At 42.6% G+C, this 15,065-nt stretch overlaps 1 protein-coding gene across 1 annotated transcript in view; it reads right to left on the bottom strand.

Annotated features, from left to right (window-relative positions):
- Positions 1 to 12,484, bottom strand: part of LOC311509821 (extracellular matrix organizing protein FRAS1-like) — a gene marked incomplete at both ends in the record, with an annotated part of 43,449 nt that extends 30,965 nt beyond the window's left edge. Inside the window, 9 exon segments of the mRNA XM_084575258.1 lie at positions 176 to 423; positions 712 to 840; positions 935 to 1,066; positions 2,933 to 2,965; positions 3,548 to 3,685; positions 6,842 to 6,956; positions 7,145 to 7,261; positions 12,054 to 12,232; positions 12,325 to 12,484. Of these exon segments, the coding sequence (XP_084431384.1) occupies positions 176 to 423; positions 712 to 840; positions 935 to 1,066; positions 2,933 to 2,965; positions 3,548 to 3,685; positions 6,842 to 6,956; positions 7,145 to 7,261; positions 12,054 to 12,232; positions 12,325 to 12,484 (1,251 nt within the window).
- Between the last annotated feature and the right edge of the window lie 2,581 nt (positions 12,485 to 15,065).

Here is a 15,065-nt window from a genome sequence, read left to right as displayed (position 1 = left end):
TAAAAGTCACAACAGTTCAGTGCTGCATAAGTCGTAGAACAAACCGGACTTTCTTTAAAGTTTAACATCTGTCCTTCAAGGTCAAATCTGGACATGTCTACACTGACATTAACTGACGAGCAAACCCTACGTCCTACTGCTGAAGCTTCTACCCAGCATGCATCTCTTCACTCACGGTGTAGGCCAGGTGCGAGCGTCTGATCACGGTGCTGCTTTTCTCGCCCACTTCCAGTGACAGCGTGGCGGCCGGGTCCCGCAGCGGCCCTCCGCCCCCCGCGCCCAGCACCGCCACCTGCACCACCGTGGTCGCCATGGAGATGCCGTCGCTGACCGAGAAGGTGATGGCGTCGTCCTGGGTGGAGAGGCCGGCGTGGCGGTACAGCAGGACGTTACGAGTGACGTCGGCGAAGGTGAAGGTGTCGCCTGAGGAGAAGGAGGATGAAGTCACTGACACATACACCCATCAGCCACAACATTATGACCACTGACAGGAGACGTGAATAACATATAAACCATCTTGTGACAGTTCAATGTTCTGGTGGGAAACTTCTGGACCTGGCATTCATTGGCGTGGATGTTACTTAGACATGTAGCACCCACCTAGACCAATGAGGACGAGTCTGAAGACTAAGACTAGATCTAGATCTAAATCAGCAGCAGCACCAGAACCACCTTGTCCTCTCCCCCCTCTCTGATCTCCTATCTTTTTACCGTTAGTCATGCGGGTGTTGCTGTTGCCGTCGGTCTTCATCAGCTCCCCGTGGACCGGAGCCTCCACCAGCTCAAACTCCAGCTCATCCGGAGCCGTGTCGGCGTCGCTCACCGCCAGCTGCTGTCCGCCTGCACTCACACATAATCCATCAGATTAAAGACGGAGGAGGAGGAGAACACGCATCACTACCTGGTTCACCGCCACATCTTCCTCTCCTCTTACCTACGGGAGCTTGACCCCCAACGCTGACCTCCAGCAGCGGGTCCAGGACCTGAAACACCGGCGGCTGCTGGTGGTTGGACAGCAGCAGGACGGCAAAGTCCAGCTCAGGAGTGGTGTGTTCACCGTCGGACACTGAGGCAGAAAATTAGATTATTATTATTATTATAGAAGACAAAAGACAGAGAAAGAGAGAGAGAAAGAGAGAGAGAGGGAGATAAAACACAGTCTACCCCAGCATGAAGAAGGAGATTAAAGAGATTAAAAAATGACATGAAATAATAAAATATCCACAAATCAATTAACAAGATGCAATCTATCAGGAGTCAACATGATTATCAGATACACCTCTCCTCCTCACGTTAGCTCAAGACTTAAACGATTATCACGTTCAGATTCAGACAGAGCAGTACATGAACCGTATCATCTTATTTCTACAAATGTTTTTTTTCCTGTTTTATTCTAAGACAGATCCAGAGTAGATGTTTGTTGAGGAAATATTTACCAAGAGTGCAGCACGCTTTTACAATAAAGCATCATTTCTGTGCAGGACTTTCATCTCCTATCCTCTGATTTAATTATATATCTGTTATATATCAGCTTCTCTTGAGTTTTATATGCAGCCTCCTTCACAGACCCTCAAGTCTTTCAAACCTGTTTTTCTGCTTCATTTGATTAAGAAATTAGTTATATCAAATAAATATATCAACTTTTTAATCATAGAAAGAGACAAAGCACTAAGTTCACATCAGTTATCTCCTGATGCATTCTCGATAAAACGTTTAGGGTCAGATAAAACCCAGGACTGGGACGTGACTTAGATTGTGAACAGTATTCATGCAGTGGTTTGATGAGGTTTCAGAAGAACTTCAGACCAGAAGCTTCTGCTCCACCACGCTGCTGCTGAACACGCTCAAGCCTTTTATTCTTTATTGTCACGACGCCGTTAACCTGAGATCTAATCTCTGCTTCCCCTGCACCTGACGACAACGTGACACTTAAATCTGAACTGAAAGAGCATCTGAGAGCTGTGCTCTGACTGACTGTAGTTTATCTGAAGACCAATATGTGAGTGTTGCTGAATTCTCTGCTGGTATCCAGGAGAGTCATTGTCTATAACTGCTGCAGGACGGATGGATGGATGGATGGATGGATGGATGATAAAAGCATGAAGCTACAGTGTGAAAAGCAGTCTGGTGACACCTCTCAGCGCCCGTTAACACATCTTAGAGTCAGAGAGCAGCAGCAGATCACTGAGTCTGCAGCAAACACAGAAGACTAAGGTTGAAGGTCAACAGAGGACGACAAATAGGAAGATAGATAGATCCATCTATCATCTATCCATCTATCCATTTATCCATCCATCCATCCATCCATCATCCATCCATCATCCATCTATTTATCTATCCATCTATCCATCTATCCATCTATCCATCTATTTATCTATCCATCCATCCATCCATCCATCTGCAGGTTGAAGGTCAACAGAAGATGACTAAAGGAGACGTGGTCGAGACAGATCGATGAAGAGGAGTGAGGCGACATGGGAGTGAAAGAGATTAACTCGATGGAGGGGGAAAGGAAAAATCTAAGAGGAGGAAAAAGAAAGAAGTTAATAAGGAGGAGAATGGAAACAGAAATATGCCGTGGAAAGAGGAGAAGGATAAAATAAAAGAGAGTAACTGAGGTCAAAGGAAAAACGTGGATGTATGATCCTCCACGGAGGAAGTTGGAAGCAGCGACGGGTGAGGGAAAGAAAAAGGAGGAGAAATGTGGGTGAGAGTGTGAAGAAGAGAAGAGGTGAGAAGGCGACAATGATGACAAGAATAAAGGAAGAAAGAGGAAGGAGCCCAGAGGAGGAGGTGGGACGGCGGATAAAGAGATGAGAAGAATTAGAGGAGGTGGAAGAAAGAAAAGATAACAGGATGAGGAAGACAAATTGCTTCCTCCTCCTCCTCCTCCTCTTCCTCCTGTCAGAGTTTAGGGAGATGAAGTATTTACCTGTGAAATAAACGCTCAGCGACTCCGGCAGACCTGGTGGGGTTAAAAACAAATAAAAAAATAAAAATGATGATGAATGTTTTAAAGACAGCAGATTCAACCTGAGCAGGATGAGAAATAAGGATGATTTACTGATGGATGCCACTAACCCAGATTAAGAGAAATTTAAACCAGGTTTGATCCTGGATTATGGATTATCTTCAAGAACGCAGCGTGAACATCTCCTTTAAAAAACGTCTTGCACATTGTTTTTAAAACTTGTGTGTCTTCTTCTTCTACTCTCTCTTAGTGATAGCATGGTAGCTTTGTATGTGTGGTGTCCGGTTACTGTTCTGTGGTTGGTCAGCAATTGGAAGTGGGCGTGGTTAATGCAGAAAAGCAGAAATAAATAAAGAAGACATAATGAAAGAATGAGGTTGATGGGGATATCAACATCTTTCAAAGACATAATATAAAACTGAGGAGAAACAGAGCTTGCTGCAGATCTCTAAGTCACCTGAATCTTTTTTTTTAATGCAGACATTCAAACAAACTGGATGCTCTGATTGTGCACCGTCATAAAAAAGTGTCAGTCAGATTACATCATACATACATCATGTCTGGACCATATCTCACCAATGAAGGAGTACTGGTAGAGCTCCTGGAGGTGTGACGGAGCCGCCGGCGGTCTGTACACGATCTTGCCTTTGTTGACGTCGGCCTGAGTGAAGTGTTTCACCGGAGCGTACGGCCTGTCCCGGTGCTCGATGGCCCCTGACAAGAAAACGGCACAGGTGGAGGTTCAGTGTTCAACCTGGAAACGAAGACGCCAGGGGCTGCATGCATGGACCAGGATGCACGTAATATGAAAAATAATCACAGCTTCTAACCACCAGTAGATTAGATCATTGAGCTGCCTTCAACCTTAAGAGCTAAACCTGAGCTCCAGGGGACAGAGTATTATGCAGCCTGTTAATCCTCTGATATAATAAACAGGCCATGACTCAATTAATAGGAAGTGTCACCTTCTTTAATATTACTAGATACTTAACAGCTTGTTGATGCCAAACTCAATTCTTATTAGAATGTAAGAGAGATAAGACAAAGAACCCTACACACAGTTAGATAGTCCACCAGCCAATCAGAGCCATTTAGTTGTGAACAAATTCAATTATGACTATATCACCACATTAAGCCCCGCCCACACAATCCTATTGGTCCAGGAGATCTTTGCAGGAGCAGTATCAGTTATCAATGGAGAGACTCCAGAACAACTTAGTCTGAATTCAAGGCTAAAACATCAGGGCTATCATTTTTATTTGGCACATGATTAACTCGCATGTTCTGTTACTCTGACCTCGACCCAGATGTGTAGTTTGGGAATCAGGAAGTGTTCAAAGCTGCTGTAACGCAGCGGAAAGCAAGCAGAATCTGAAGTGTGGCCGCATTAGATGATTTTAACCTACAAAGGTGCAGGAATACGTCACAGAGCTTTGTAACTTCCAAAAATCCCAAAAGAAGGAGAAGAAAGAAAGAAACAATTGAACAGAAATGGATAAAGAAATGCCAAGGTTAGCTTCAAAGTCCTGACGATTCTTCTCCAAACAAGACCTAAGTTCCTTCTGCATTTACCGTTGATGTGAACCGAGTTATGAGCTGAGCAGCTTTCTGAGCAGCTGAGATGTTGATAGGTTGAATACAAACTGGAATAATATCCTTTCAAGGTTCGTTTAAAACAGGTCTAACTGAATTAAGTACGGACGCTGTGTGATTAATTGCGAGGACATATCTGAGTCTATTCACATCTCTAATAAACAGATACCAGTAGTCATTTTTCTACATCTGAAGACTTTTTTAGACAAGGTTGTTAGATAAATTAAAGCTGCACATCGCTCCCAGATGAATCATTGCCTTTTGTGCATTTATACAACAGAAAAATTAACAAAATAAATAGTGAAGAGGCTCATGGAGATATACGAGAACAGATGTCAAAGCTCGTCCTTGTTCAGATGTAATAAGCCTAAATTAAACCATATTATCATTTCACTGAGAGGACGTAACGGACATCGGACGATTCCAGGGTCAAATCTGAGTTAGTGAGAAAATAAAACGCTGTGAAAAACGTTTCTTTTTAATCTGAAGCCGTCCTCGTCCTCGTCGGCTCGGTTCAAGATGTCTCTACACAAATTTGCCAGTCCATTAGTTGATGAATACGACCCATTGTGAATCGTTTTTCCCGTTCATTAAACACAGAGCTGAAAATGATGCACCACACTGACAGATGGTCCCGCGCCGAAACGAGTGTGTTCCCCACTGAACGCCACATTACATCCGGCAAAAAGGAAAGCGGCGCTCATTCCTGTGACAGGCCACGAGCAAAGCTGGAAACTGAACAGCTCTGGAGGAGGAGAGGAGGAGGAGGAGGAGAGAGCTTCGTACTCAGAGCTGGGACTCGACAAACTCTTGGACGAGTTCTAACAGAAGAATGTGACCTGAACGTCGTCTTTTCTGACATATTTCTGTTTAGTGAGTGGATGTCAGCTGCATCACTGCACATATGGACGACAATGCCTCGACCACGCCACTTGGTTTAGTTCGGTTTATACTGCAACCTGCAACTGGTCTTTGCAGGGCATGTTGGTGTTTTCACTGAAATCACTGCAGCACAGAACAAAGAGAAGAGTAGAGTCTGAGGAGATGGGCTGCAAAAACGGAAATGTAACTCAGATGAAATGTCTTGAATCAAGGCTAAATATGCTTGTTTTTATTATTTACCAAGGTAACTCTTCTTACAAGGCAGTTTTTGAGCATCAAATTCTCTTAATAAGTTCTTACAACTTGTTATTATAGTAAGTTAATGATTAAAACGAGAACTATTTTTTTTGACAAAGAGGTTTTAGAATAACCACTTTGTCAAAGTTAAAATTTCTTGTTTCAATCATCTATGTAATTCATTGTTTTATTGTCAGTCTGACGTAAAGATTAAATCCAGTCCAGAGCAGTGACACTACTTAAAGTCACAGCTATGTTCAGATTTCTCTTGTATCAACGTAAATGTACTTGTTTTTCGTCTAAAAACAGTAGTTTGGAGATATCTTGAAGGCTCTTTCTAGATTTACTTGTTTTAATAAATGCTGGCAGTCAGTTCCTGTTGTATTGGGAGATCATTTGACTTACTTTAGGTAATATATCCCTGATTTTAAAACTGAGTCTTTGCATGCGTAGTTAGCTTATATTTTTGGGGAGGTGCACGTCAGCTATGGTGTAGAAGTGAAACTTGATAATTAACGAGGTAAACCAGAAAAACCTCCTCAGTTCTGCAGCCGAAGAGTCAAACACAAACTGAGAAACCGACTCCCTGTACTGAAACAGAAGCCTCCTGACACTAATTAGATTTGAAAAGCAGCTTTGAATCTCCCCAACATCCATAGCCAACGTTCTTGAGCAAAGATAAGGCCTCTGAGTGTACGCACTCCCCAGTACATTAAAAATTAAGATCATTATCATGTCTGTTGCAGCACAGTGGTGTGGTGGTTAGCACTGATGCCTCACAGCCAGAAGGTTCTGGGTTCTAATCCATGGACCGACTGGTTCCTTTCTGTTCTCACTGTCCAGAGACATGCTGGTTAGGTTCATTGGTGATTCTAAATTGGCTGCAGGTGTGAGTGTCTCTCTGTGTTAGCCCTGTGATAGACTGGAGACATGTCCAGGGTGGACCCCACCTCTAGACCAATGACAGCTGGGATAGACTCCAGCAACCACTCTCAGTGACCCTTCACAGAGGAATGAATGAATGAATCATGTCCGTTTTCTCTATAAAGTTGCTTAGGATACTAAAGATACTACATTTTTTGGGCTAACTTTTTGCAGGTTGGAAACCGGTAAAATCTGGAGTTAGATTAAAGGTTATTGTGTGTGTGTGAGAGAGACCTTGTCCTGGTGGGAGGGGTTTGGTGACGTTGTAGATGAGCTTCTCGCTGGGAGTTTCAGAGTCAATGAAGGACAGAGCTGAAGGAGTTATCTCTGTCAGCCGATCCTCGAGGGCCTGCACACATAGACACACATAGACACACATAGACACACACATTCATAACGCTTAGATGTGACGTCACTGTGCACCACAGGGTTTAAATGACATGAAGAACTGAAATGAGGTTCTTGGACTTGGATAAATTAATCTAATCAGCTATGACTATATATAAAATTAAAGTGTATTCATTTTCAATCCCTCACCGTGATCTGCAGGTCGCAGTCCGGGTCCAGCTGGGGGAACCCTGGGATCTGAGGCAGGACTCCTATGGTGAAGGTCTGGGCGTCGCTTTGTATGAGCGGGGCCACCTCTGTGGAAACCTGCAGACACACAACAGTCACTCTTAGATCAGAGACTAGACACTTGCATCTTCTGGAGTTTCACTCTGCAGCTGATTGATATCTGAGCGACACAGCTGATGAGCAGCTCCTGAGAATCACCAAGAGTAAGATACAGCAGAAAGTGAAGGTGGCATCAGGCACCACTGCAGGGACAACATCTGTCCTTCCACAAATTTCTCTCTACACTTCAAGAATACTAATATATGAAATGACTGAATGAGCACAACTAATGATTTTATCACTCAGCTGACCACTTTAAATAATCACTGGTTTTCAGTGTTAGGGCAGGTTGCAGAAACTATATTCCTGATGGCTTTACAATGATATTCTGGAGGCTAGGGGGCTAGAAAGCGCTACTGTTAGCTGGAAGGCTAAGAAGCTAGGAAGAACTGCTATTACTTAGGAGGCCAGGAAGCTAGGAAGAGCTAATTTGAGCTGGGAGGCTGGGAAGTAAAGAAGAGCTACTATTAGCTGGGAATCTAGGAATAACTACTATTAGCTGAGAGGCTAGGGACCTAGAGCTACTATTAGTTAGGGGGCTAGGGTGCTAAGAAAAGATCATTTGAGCTGGGAGGCTGGGAAGTTAAGAAGAGCTACTACTAGCAGGGAGGCTAGAAAGCTAGGAAGAGGTACTGTTAGCTGAGATGCTAGGAAGCTAGGAAGAGGTACTATTAGTTAGGAGGATAGGATGCTAGGAAAAGCTAATTTGAGCTGGGAGGCTGGGAAGTTAAGAAGAGCTACTATTAGCTGGGAGGCTAGGAACTTAGGAGGAGCTACCAACCATTGTGCAGAGCTATCCTCTTGGTCTACGGTTTACTTTTTCTATATTATCATGTTGTTGTGAAAATATTTGTGGACTTTCGGTTTTCTTTCTTCCGCTTTTCTCCTTGTGCTTTGATTCTCTATGACCTTTGACCTCTTTGCCTGCTTATAAGGCATCAGATAATTTCAATTAGAATTTAAGATTATGTTAATTAAACTGCTGATAAGTGACGGAAGAGCTGGCAGATCAGTCTAATCCCTTCTGTGCCTGGAATGAAGCTACGCATGAGTTCTGGCTCTGCTCCTTTCAGCCCATTCTTCCTTATAAACAGTTTTTTGTTTAAACTTTTAGATGAAACTTCTCTCAAACAAGCTCTCTCCAGTATAGAGTGTAGCCCCGGATTGTTCCGTCCCTTGATATTCATGCAGCAGCAGCAGAAGAAGCCTCTGCTGTTCAATCTAAAAGCCAATTTTCGTTCCCACTTAGTTATTCCGCTGCTGCTTGTTCCTGTCACATCGGTGCCGTTTGAACGGCGGGAAGGAAAGTTCAAGAAGCTGCAGTCAGCTCTGTCAGTCAGAAGTAATGTAACGCCAGCATGAAGCCTGGAGTCAGCGCCACCGATCACAAGTAATGTGTTGTCACGAGAGTCTGTGTCGAGTCAGCTGGATCTGCTGGAGATGGAGCAACTCCAGCAAATTATTGATTAACTCAACATACAGTGAATGACACTGTGTTTAATACACGTTATAAGGTTTAAAATCCAATAAGGTTCACAACATTCAAAAACTTCAAGACAAGTCACCTCTTCAGAGTGAAACAGCACCTCTGTCTTCATGTGTAGCTGCTACAAGGAAACGTAGGTAAACAGGAGGATGCTGTGTGCAGTTGACTGACATCAGGTCAAATGAATTCTGAGTGTAGTCGATTACAGCCTAGGAGGAGCTACATTAGCTGGGAAGCTAGGAAGCTAGGAAACTAGAATGAGGTACTATTAGCTGGGAAGCTAGAACATTAGGAGGAGCTACAGAAGAGGAGCTAGGAAAAGGTTCTCTAAACTGGGATCCTAGGAAACTAGCAGGAACTACTATTAGGTGGGAAACTAGGAAGCTAAAAAAGCTAACTAGGAGGCTAGGAAGCTAGGAAGAGCTACTATTAGCTGGAAGGCTAGGAAGTGGTACTATTAGGTGGGAAGCTAGAAAGCTTGGCAGAGCTACTTTTAGTTGGGAGACTATGGAGGCTAGAAAGAGCTATTGTTAGATAAGAGGCTAGGAAGCTAGGAAGAGCTGCTATTAGCTGGAAGGCTAGGAAGAGCTACTAACTAAAAAGACTAAAGAGACTCTATTTCAATATGTGTCAGTGTGGTATGGGATATTTGCTGCCCCTAGTGGCAACAAAGAAATTAATGCAGCTTTAAAGGAAAGGTCTAGAATTTGAACAAAGTGATGTTTTTAAACTGTATACTTTTTACTGATACAGTTAAATCAAATATTTAGTTAAATATTTTACATGTAATTAAAAGAAAATTTTGCTGCGGTGCCCCGGAGTTAAACAACGAGAGAAAATCAACTTTCCTATTCTGTGTTCTACCACTCAACATCATTAACAGGCTCTAACTGGCCTTATGTCGCAATATAAAGTGTCACTTTTAATAATAAGCAGCATCGTTCTTCCTTCATTCATTCCTAAAAAAAACATATGTACCTGAACCAGGAACAACCTTAATTCCAAAAGCATTTATGCATTTAAAATAATTATCTACAAACTTGTCCTCTTCAGATGGACGCAGGAGACCAGCACAGGCGTCTGGTTTCTTTGTTGAGTTATTACTTGAGATGCATATACCTTGAGCCACAAACAACAAGAAACAAACCAAGTGAGACCCTTTAAAGCTGCAGGGCCACCAGATCACCATCTCTCTGATTCCAATACGGTTTTTTATTTATTATGTGCAGAGTGAAGTGGAACAACCTCTGTTCTGCTGCAGAGCTCCAAGTCGCAGAAACCAGAGTGAATTTCAAATCAATCAGTTCTGAGAACGCACAAGAAAAAAAACAACAGTGGAGGACAATAATACCACCCTGACAAAGAGTCAAGTTTAATCACCACCTCTGACAAACTACAAACGCTTACAGGCTTTGAGCTCATGGTGGGTTTTGCCTTTCTTCGCCTCTACACTCTGCCTTCCCGTAGACATGATGAGACACTTGAGAATTTAACTGAAATGTATCTGCTCTGATGGACGGAGCCGCAACGTGCGAGGCTGAGAGATGATCAGATGTAGCCACAAGCTTCTGGCAGCTTCTTTTTATTATTCTAATGGAGCCGAGACGACGCAGAGAGCGGCGTGAAAACCCTCTCACCGCACTGTGACGAATGCTCCGTCGGCTTTAGTGGGATCGCCTTGGATTTGGAGGCAATTTGCGGCTAATTTGGTGCCATTAATGCTAATCAAGATAAGTCGCCACGGGTTGATTTTCAGTGTGGCACACGGACAGTTAGGACGGAGCAGTAACGAACTAAAGTCAGGGAAGGAAATAAACCAGGAGACATAAATCCTGCCCAAAACGCTGGCTGCACTAATGCACAGTAAACTCTGAAGTGGCTGACGTTAAAACCAACCACAGATTGTAGCTCTTCAAATAAAAGGCAAAGAGTGAAGAACATTTTAGAGCCTCCTATAAATCACACAGTTTGACATGGTTATAAGAGAGAAAGGGGAGAGGAGGGTAAAGAATGAAATCAAACCAGGAGGGGGGGAGGTGTTGGGAAGGTTGGAACAGAGGACGAGAGAGAAGAGATAAACACAAGAGAACATGAGTTTGATTTCAAAGACCAAGAAAAAAATGACAAGGACGACAACATACATCTCTGTCACCATCTCCTCCTCCTTTTCAGGATGAGACTTTCATGTCCACCCCCAGAGGTTTCCTGGTCACAGTGTAGTGTGTATTGCCTGGTCATAAAATTACTAAATGAAACTTGTTCTTTGTCGTTTCCTTCAGCAACAAATTAATTCCAAAAACCAACACATCCTGTCCTCAGCGGACCTTGAATCATTAATCTACACTTTCTACATTACTGAAATGCCATGTACAGCTCAGTCTCAGTCAGGCAGTCCTACCACATAACGTAACGTAACGTAATGTAACGTAACGTAATGTGAAGAGAAGTGAAACAAAGTACAGTAAAATAGTAACGCTAAAGTAACGCAAAGTAAAGTAACATGAAGTAAAGTAACGTAATGCGAAATGCGAAGAGAAGTGAAACAAAGTACAGTAAAGAAGAAACGCAAAGTAACGTAACGTAACGTAACACAACGTAACGTAGCATAACGTAGCATAACGTAGCGTAAAAACGTAATGTAACATAATGTAACGTGAAGAGCGAAACAAACTGCGGTAAAGAAGGACAGTATAGCAAAATAAAGCAGTAAAGTTAAAGCAAAGTAAAGACATAACAACGTAACGTAATGTAGTCAGACTTGTAAACCCATAAAAACCACAAAGTAAACACAAAGAAGAAGGAATTAGTATAGTTTATTAGTATGGTAATACTAATAAAAAACGTACAGTAAAGCAGCAGCGTATGGAAGCTACAACTGCACAAAGGCTGTTTCAATGTTGTTTTTTGGACAACCACAATCAAGTGGTTAGCAGACCTGATTGACCTTAATGGGGCGTGTGGTTGAAGGAAATCGGAGAGATAAGATGCAGCCAGATGATTTATATATTAGTAGACAAACTGTAGAATCTTCTAATTAATCCTGAGACGTAGCAGGATCCAGTGAAGGAGGCGTCTGCTCTGCTGAACTGAACTGAGCAGCCAGAATGACACATTTATGTAAAAATAAGCTGTAAAATATTTAATTTGAGCTCAGCAAGTGAAAACGAGGTGAGACACATGTTGACAGCACTCACACCTCAAGGCACAATCCCAATCACTAGAAGAGACTGAAACACTGTCAGGACTCTGTTAGATGCCTGTGAGGCGAGAAACAACATGGCTGACCTGGAACTGGAAGAAGTCGCTGTTGCTTCCCGAGCCGTAGTGACGGTACCAGACTGTGCCGTCGTTCACGTCCTGCTGTGTGAAAGAGGTCGTGGGTGTGAGGCCTCGGTCGTCCGTTAGCGAGGGACGCCAGCCCTCTGGGGGGCTGTCAGCGGGCATGGACACCAGCACCACCTCACCTGGACGGAGAAGATGGAGGAGATGTTAATGACTAACACGTACAAAGAAAGTACAAACTGCTCTGATTGAATTTGTGTGAAAGTGTTTGTACCGTATTTAGGTTGTCCATCTGAGGGAAGGATAGTGTAGACAATGTCATCAGTGGCGACTCCTTTAAAGTCAGCCTGCAGGTACTTCTTATCGAGCCGCACCATGCCCCCCTCCTTCACCCAGGTCATTGGCACCGACAGTACGTGAGGAGAGTCAGCTGACTAAAATGAACAAAGATACACAAACCGAGAGTTAAACATTCATTGAAAAACCCCACAAGTTTTACTTATACTGAAATCAATGCAACACAGAAAAGACAGAAGACGTCTGAGTCGAAGCCTGGACGCATTCTCAGTGCTTGTCCAGCTGCTGGGACGCATCAATGAGGAAACGTCTTTTGGACCAATCATGGCGTAAAGTCACAATTCTGGGGAGATGTACCTAGTACACACTACCATGAATACCATGAAAATTGGGAAAAGGTTTATTAACTTTGTTAGACGATGCCTATAACAATCCATAACAAAGTAAAGAAAGGTAACGTAAAGTAAAGTAAAGAAAAGTAAAGTAAAGTTACCTTTCCTTTCTGTAATGTAATGCAAAGTGAAGAGAAGCTACTTAATGCAACATAAAGTAAAGTAGCAAAGTAACTTAATGCAACATAAAGTAAAGTAAACTTAAAGTAAAGTTAAGTAACATTTACTTTCTGTAACGTAATGCAACATAACAGAAAGTGAAGTGAAGAGAAGCTACTTAATGCAACATAAAGTCGCAAAGTAAAGTAAAGTAACTTAATGCAACATAAAGTAAAGTAAAGTAACTTAATGCAACATAAAGTAAAGTAAAGTAAAGTAAAGTAACTTAATGCAACATAAAATACAGTAAAGTAAAGTAACTTAATGCAACATAAAGTAAAGTAACAAAGTAAAGTAGCAAAGGAATGTAGCGTAACAGAAAGTAAAGTTAAGTTACGTTAAGTTAAGTTAAGCTTTCATGTCCCAGATTAAACTGAATACGTGCTGTAGCCTGATGACAGTAAACTGATCTGACCTCCCAGTCTATTCTAGCTGCCTGTTATCTGCAGCACTTCCTTCATTCAGCTGCCTGTGCACAGGTGAAGCAAACAGCTGCAGGAGATCTGCAAGAAGTAAATCTGAACTGATCTGAAGAATAACGGCACAAAACTGTTTCATTTAGCTTAGTTTGAACTCTGTGAGAGCTGCAGGAGTCAAATAATAAAACATGTAATATCATGTCTACTGTGTTCTACTAAACATGAAGAGATGTAAGGTATGTAGATCACAAACTGAATACTGGTGCTGACTCCACACAGTCACAACTAAACGTATCACCCTCAGACTGTGATGCTGTATCGACCGGCCCTGATAACCCAGAGATGGCGGATGAATCACAGTCGCTGTGGGACATTTCAGCAAAAACATTTCCTGTTGTTCAGGGCCTCTTACTCACTGTGTCATCCTGAGGTCTAAATAAAAACAGCCATCATATACTTCTTAGTCATCTATAAAATAAACCTGTCACGTATTAAGAGGAGCGTTAAAGTCCCCGTGAAATTAAAGTTTAAGTCCTCTACACCCATGTGACCCAGCGGTGACAAAATACTGTGTCCTGTAGGTATTTTAGAGTTTGAGATACTCTCACTCTGCAACTGATTATAGTTTAGAATAATAATCAAATACTCAATAAACAAAAAATAACTTTTAATATGACTTTCTAATAAGGGCATGAAGGATTTATGGAGCTGATTCATTGATTGGTTTTATGATGCCTCCACCAGCCCATCAACTGCTGAACTACCTGCATAGAAAAGTGAAGACTTGATGGTTTATTATAAATTCAATAGCTTAAAGTTTACAAGTGAGCGGCCAACATTTATAACTGTCACAAAACAAATAGAAAAATAGAAATTTTTGAAAAACTTCCAACTTAAAACCTATATACATATAAATTATTAGAAGTTGTTACGGCCCATAAATCATAAACCAAAAGTTTTTAGCTGAACACAAACGTAAACACAAACGTGGCCGTTTCATTGCTGGAGATAATCATCCCAGCGCTATGAACACACTGGTTGGTAATACGCTGCACAGGTGTGTGTCTGGGTTTGAAGATAACAACCTGACGACCATCTGCTGCCGCATGGCTGATCCACATCTCAATGTTTCAGAGCACCAGCAGCAGAAGGAGGAGGAGGAGGAGGAGGAGGAGGAGGAGGAGGAGGAGGCCGAGAATCACAGCCCAAAACACACGAGTCAGCATCGCAGGCTTTAACTCACGGGACCTCATCGTCCAGGAGATTATCGAGCTCTGAGTGGGAACGTGAAGGTCTCTGAAGGACATGTACAACTAGAAATCCCAAGGAGATGTTTGCATTCACAACTTTTCTCACAGCCAGAAGGTTCTGGGTTCTAATCCATGGACTGACTGGGGCCTTTCTGTATGGAGTTTGTATGTTCTCCCTGTGTCTGCTGGGATAGGCTCCGGCCCTCCTCTCAGCGACCCTTCTCAGGACAAGTGGTTACAGAAGATGAATACATGAATGAAGAAGTTTTACTCTGGAGAGCAGCTGCAGCCTCCTCCATGTGAGACATCTAATCTAATCTAATCTAATCTAATCTCCTTCAGACAGGGGCAGAGAAAGTCAAATGAAGTGAGTTTTCTCAGGTTTTGGCGTCTGGGAGCAGGAAACTGAATCAGTCTGAGGTAATTCTATATGTTACAAGAAACTAAGTGAGAAACACGACTGAGGAGACGAAGGAAGGACGTGATGAAGGACAGTCA

The sequence above is a fragment of the Chelon labrosus genome, assembly GCF_963514085.1.
Source record: "Chelon labrosus genome assembly, contig: SCAFFOLD_182, whole genome shotgun sequence".
NCBI lineage: Eukaryota > Metazoa > Chordata > Actinopteri > Mugiliformes > Mugilidae > Chelon > Chelon labrosus.
Note: the sequence above shows the minus strand (reverse complement) of the source record. Positions and strands in the feature narration are given on the sequence as shown.